The sequence below is a fragment of the Gastrolobium bilobum genome, unplaced genomic scaffold (genome assembly GCF_033153095.1).
Source record: "Gastrolobium bilobum isolate Gb01-03AN ecotype WA unplaced genomic scaffold, APGP_CSIRO_Gbil_v1 utg5255, whole genome shotgun sequence".
In the NCBI taxonomy this organism is placed as follows: Eukaryota; Viridiplantae; Streptophyta; class Magnoliopsida; order Fabales; family Fabaceae; genus Gastrolobium; species Gastrolobium bilobum.
In genome coordinates, this window is record NW_026898528.1 from 343,592 (window position 1) to 349,979 (window position 6,388).

The following is a 6,388-nucleotide window of genomic DNA, read 5'->3' on the forward strand; positions in this document are numbered from 1 at the left end:
TTGTTTTATTAATTAAAAATAATATAATAGTAAAGAAATTATTTAATAATAAGTTTATCTTATACTTTTCAAATCAGTAAAAAAAAAGGTAGAAGTATTTATTGAAAAAGATTCTATTAAAATTCATTTTATTTTACCTTATTTTAAATTTAAATTTTCTAATTTCCTTTGGTTCTTTAATTAGGTATTGTCCACTAAAATTCAAACACGTTAGGAACAGCTAAAAAGGAAAAATTACCAAAAAGAGAAAAGAAAGAAAGAAATAAAGATGCAAAAATAAGCAGAAGAGGTCATAAACTAAACAGGCAGTGCATCCCTTGTAAATATTTACGAGAGACTCACAACAATTCAACATATTTCAGGTTGTTTTGCCATCAAATTTTATTACATTATTTTTGCATGTCATTTATGGAAATACCTTTCAAATATTTGCCGTGAAGATCATTTTTTTATTTGATTAGTACTATATGTAGCTGATACAGAAACAATACATTAATTAAAAATGTGATCGTAAAAATGTATGAACGGTTTTGGTTTAGATACTCTACAACAGGCAAAAAGAAAGATAAGGGGGAAAAAAGGGAACAGTAATCATTGTGCCACTGTTCCCAGTGTTATTTACTTAAATGCCACGCACCTGAACTTTTTTCCTAAACTGCCACGCGGGCTAGTTCGCTGGGAGTAGTAGCGAACTAGGCATGATGATGTGTCAGTAAGCTGGTGGTTCTCAAGTTCGCTTGTGTCAGCAGCGAACTTGGGTGAAATAAAGCCTGCAACGTATTCTAACTCCCTGCACAACTCCAAAAATAGCATCTGGATCGGTGATCTCTGGGATTCCTGGGGAGATAGTAGGGAAACGTGTCCATGCCCACAATTGTAGTAACAGAGTACAGCCACCCATATCCGATCGTCCTGGGTCAGTAACCTTGCACAACTCCCTGTACAAAGTAGTCAGGACAGCGGAACCCCAAGAATACGTCCTAGTCCTCTGAAAATCATCCAAAAATAGGAGATACCGCGCATGGACGAAGCTAGATGCAGTCTCAACGAAGAGGCAACCACCTATAATGCGCAAAATCAATGCACGTGTGTATCGCATACGGTCAACTTCATTGCCAGACCATTCATGCCAATTTAGATACCGTTCCCTCAGAAATGTAAGCGAAATTTGGTTTTTATATAAGTCGCGCGACCGACCCGAACGCCCAAAAAATCTCCCACCATTTGGGAGAAGGGATGACCTCCAACGCGGCCAGATACAACCTCTCCATCTGTAGGCAGTCCAAGCAGATGGTGGACATCCTCCAGAGTAATCGTCACCTCACCCATGGACATATGGAATATGCGCGTCTCAGGACGCCATCTCTCCTCAAGGGCCGAAATGAGATGGTGGTCAATCTGACAATAAAAAATTATTTTACATTTTATCACAATTGATTAACTATACAACATGTAATTTTTTTATTTATCTACTCTATGTATCACCAACCTCATGGTTGCGCAGACGCGCAATGTGATAAAACCCTGCCTGCTGCAGGTAAGGATGGATATCCTCGGGTATATTTAGATGATCCCATGAAGCAGCGTGTCTGACGTTCAGTACACGATCATCTGGATTTGCGTCACCAGATCTGTTCCATATGTACGTCGAAATGTGTTTCTCCTGCAACGTCAGGAGAGACGGCACCAATGGACCAGGGTCAATGAAGGTCTGGTGCGGGTTCTGTTGCTCCATGAATCTATTTACAAATAATAAATACAAAATTTATTAATAAATATATTAATTTTCAAGTTCAATTAATTATTCTATACTCCACAATTAATTACTAATAAATAAATACTAAAAATAAATACTAATTACTAAAAAATAAATAAATAAACACAAACATTGTGGTAAAAGAACTTTGTCACATTTATTTGTCAACCCTAAAACTAAATAATTTTATTTAATTTGGTTATTTTAATTATTGCATAATCTAAATTTTAGTAAATACAAAATCTAACAAAATTAAAATAATTCTTTTCTAACCTAGATGCCAAGACTATAAATAATATCAAACAATTAATATTATTAAATTATACATTAATAAAAAGTACTACACCTAATAACATTAACATACATATTATATTTGAACACAACTTATTTTTCAATCCTACAAATAAATGATTTTATTTAATTCAATATTATTATTTATTGCATAATCAACAACTTATTAACTACATAAATAGACACATTAACATATAAAAATATAACCTGACTAAATCCTATTAATAAATAATGCATATAAAATAATTTATTAAATACATTAATTAAACTATAAAATATTTACCTACTTAAATTAACATGCAATTACTAAACTATTAATATTAGAATAATTCAAATAATAAAATAAATAATATGTCATCTAACCTAATGTGTCATAACATTAATCATAAAAATTATCTTACCCTAAAACCTATAAATAAATAACGCATACAAAACAATTTATTACATACATTAATTAAATAATATGTTATTTAACTACTAACATCAAAATGTAATTACTAAACTACTAATATTAAACTAATTAAAATAATAAAACAATTAAAATGTCATCTAACCTAATATTTTATTTTTTGATAACATCTAACCTAATATTTTATGTTACATATTATATATTAAACAACAACTAACTAACAATAAAAAAAATAAAAATTAATCAAATTATACATCACTAACCTCAAATGAAGACAAAAAGATCAAATGTGAGAGTAAGAAAATTAAGAGAGACAGAGAGAGAGAGAAAGAAAATGTGGAGGGGGACGCGTATGGGAAGGGAGGGGGGGGTTATATAGGGTGAAAAAGTATCCGTTGGGCACAGGTCGCCTGCGTGGGCAGCGACCTCGCTTTCATGCACGCCACGTGGCCTGGCTGGTCAGGCATTAATTGCAACAGAGGTCGCCTGCGTCAGTCACGACCTCTCTTGCATGCACGCCACGTGGCCTGGCTGGTCAGGCATTAATTGCAACAGAGGTCGCCTGCGTCAGTCGCGAACTCTGACACCACCAGGAAGCTGACAGCTCAGCATTACGAGGTCGCTACTACTCCCAGCGAACTAGCCCGCGTGGCAGTTTGAGAAAAAAGTTTAAGTGTGTGGCATTTAGGTAAATAACAGTGGGAACAGTGGCACAATGGTTACTGTTCCGAAAAAAAAGTAGGTCTTACAATTTTCAAAATCAAAAATTTTACCACTTATTGTTTATCTCTCTCTTTAAAAAAATAATATTAACACTCTATAATGATACTATAATACGTCCAAATATATAATGGAAAAAATATGTTGATAAAGAGTAATTGTTAATTAAATTTATAATACGTCCAAACGAGTTATGTCGAGTCTGAATAAAATTTGTTTATTCAGTTTTCGCACAAAACAAAAGATTGAGGTCGGCTAATAAGACTGGAGCTGTGGGAAGGCGTCCGCAAATGAAGACAACTTTGAAGTTGGACGGTGGACAGTTCTGTGAGAAACTTTTGTTGTACTAATATTATAATAGAAAAATATTTTTTCAGTTATTACGTATAAATTATCTGTATTTATTTTCAAAACGACGTTGTTTTAGAATTAAAATATTAAAAAATTATAGTTATAAAAATTATAATAATTCTGAAATAAATTAATATTATAAAAAGACCATGAATTTTATCCCAAAATAACGTCGCATTGCATTTATTGCAGATAATTTATCTGCAGTAATTGCAGAAAAAACGAACTCATATTACAAAGAAAAGTTCGTTTTCTTGTGATTTGCTTTATAATTTTTTTTTTTAATTCAAGTTTATCTTTAATACTATTATATATTGGGTTAGAAATTAGAATGTGCATTTTAACCCTGTGAATAATAAAGAAAAATTTCATAAAAGAGTAGACACTAGAATTTTTATAAAAATATTTTCCTAACAATGGTTAAAAGAATGAAAAGATTTGTTGTGAGAAATGATGTGAAACTTATAATAAGCTAATGAGTTGTATGATCATTGTAAATAGAGGGATTCTTTTCAATATCCATTAGAATTTGTTGTCCAAAAAAAATGTTTTAATGCCTCGTTATAAAAAAAAATAAAAAATAGGATAATGCCGATATATTTTTAGAAACTCTTGTAATGTACTTAAATTAGGATTAGACGGTGTACATGTTTTAATTTTTATGAAAAATAAATTGATCCGCTCATGGATTATTTTAATCTTTTATTTGTTTCAAATATTAATTTTTAATTTACTAAAAATAAATAGATAAAATTAAGATTAAAACTAAAATAGAAAAACTAAACCATTAGGACAATAGAGGGAATAGATTCTTTCATGTTAAAGTTTCACATAATCAAGTATTGTGAAATTTTTGTATCCATCTTTTTTCTCATTAATGATAATTGAACCCCACCTATTTAATGCATGTAAAGAGAGATACAGACACAAAAATTGCATATGACCAAGTCATGAGAAATTTTAATATAAGAGGATCCACTACCAATAAAGAACAACATAGATGCTTTAAATCACGCAATGTCATTTTTTCTTTAGCAACCATCTACTTATATAATAATGATATATTCAAATGCAACAATCGACAAATATAAAAGACGCATACAAATAACAATTATAAAAGGCACATGTGACTATGGCAATGATCATACATCCAAATCAACATGTTTAGTATCACATTGCTACTTACAATGATACATTTATAGTTAAACCAAACTCAAAAAATAAAGTATTAGGAGTGTGACTTCCATACTTAAAATGAGGGTTAATGAGTATTTCATAATTTTCGCAAAATCTCTCTTAGTGGTTCTAAATTAACATTATTATAGACACTTTGACATATGAGAAGTTTATCAATATATTCAAGTAATCCATAATACACAATATACCACAATGATATAATCTATGCTAGCACATATTATATATTAACGAAGCAAACTGTACTAAAAAAAGAAGCAATCAAAGTGCAAGAAATAAAATGTGAGGGTTGAGAAAATACAAACTCTATTTATCATGCTTTGGTCCCCACCACTTGTGACCTAGCTATTAGGGGGTGTTCATCAACCGATCCAAACCGATTCAAACCGTGAAAACCGAACCGAAAAACCGATAACCGAATAAACCGAAAATCGAAAAATCAAAAACCGAAAAAAAATCGCAAATTTTAATTGGATTGGATCGGTTTTCGGATGGGTTGATGAAAACCGATCCAATCCAAACCGATCCAATATATTAATTCTCCTCTACCTACTTGGTCCTTTCCCCAACTATAGTCCAAAAATTTCTAAATCCAAGATCCATTAACTCATCAATTAAACCAAGAAAAAACTTAGTCACGTCTCATCAACTATAGTATTGTTTACTGATATTTTTGTATTTCAAAAAAAATAAATTTACAAAGCCAATATATACAAAAGATGTTATTTGCACAATAAACATGAAACTAATTTTATGATATTCAAAAAACCGAAAACTGATCCAATCCAAACCGAAAAAAATTGGATTGGATCAGATCGGATTTGAAAAAAAATCTAAACCGAAAGGATTGGATCGGATGAGTTTTGCTTCCAAAACCGATCCAATCCAGACCGCGAACACCCCTACCATTCAACAATTTTCCACTATAGGCCAAGTTCCACGGATACTTCACAAACCTCTATAACTTTCAAGCTTCTAGTTGCTTGGAAATCTTACAATCCACTAAGCTTCACGGGTGTTTAGAAACCTTTCAACCACCAAGCTTCTGGGGTGCTTGATAACCTTCAAATATGATTTTATTGCAAGAATGAGCTAAAGATTCATGGATTTGTGTATATAATCTCAATGAATGTTTATGAAGCTCTTTATACTCTCAAAATAAAAATATCATTTGGAAAGAATTTTGTGAGAGGGAAAATATATGTTTTCTCCTCTAATATAGAGTAGAGAGTGCCGTATCAACCTTCCAATACTCCACATAGAGTTTCTACACATTATGTTCTTTCATTAGGATAATCGAAGAACATATATAATTATGATTATGTATATGAATCTTGTTAAGTTACACAAAAATGTTTTACCTAAGAATCACACGAGAAAAATTAATGATTCAAAAGTTTTTAAGTAGTGTAAGAAATGAATGACAAAAAATTTTCATCCACTAATTTAAAATCTGTGCGATTCATGCGTAAAAGATTTGGTGAATCTAACATTACTGTTATGTATCCATAGTTTTACGCGATTGTCTAATAGAAATTTGACACTTAAGCCGTATTAGCACCAATACGTATCCTTGACAATGGATGTCATGAGTAACCTTGCAGTCTTTGCTTTATAAGTTAGAGGTTTAGATAATTTGGAGAAAAATAATAATTGAATTTGAAATT

General features: G+C 31.3%; 1 protein-coding gene across 1 annotated transcript; it reads right to left on the reverse strand.

Annotated features, from left to right (window-relative positions):
• Nucleotides 1-742: 742 nt before the first annotated feature.
• On the reverse strand, nucleotides 743-1,735 carry LOC133317113 (protein MAIN-LIKE 1-like). The gene is made up of 3 exons (XM_061518938.1): nucleotides 1,490-1,735; nucleotides 1,242-1,398; nucleotides 743-1,107 (listed from the first exon to the last, which is right to left on the reverse strand). Exons 1-3 carry the CDS (start codon nucleotides 1,733-1,735, stop codon nucleotides 743-745), a joined length of 768 nt encoding a protein of 255 aa, XP_061374922.1.
• Between the last annotated feature and the right edge of the window lie 4,653 nt (nucleotides 1,736-6,388).

Bases quoted from the DNA above. Each gene is read 5' to 3' on its own strand.
- LOC133317113 (XM_061518938.1), bottom strand. From the start codon at position 1,735: ATGGAGCAACAGAACCCGCACCAGACCTTCATTGACCCTGGTCCATTG. The intron at 1,399-1,489 runs GTTGGTGATACA...TTTTATTGTCAG, and splicing joins CGCGTCTGCGCAACCATGAG to ATTGACCACCATCTCATTTC. The intron at 1,108-1,241 runs GTCATCCCTTCT...CTGGCAATGAAG, and splicing joins TGTATCTGGCCGCGTTGGAG to TTGACCGTATGCGATACACA.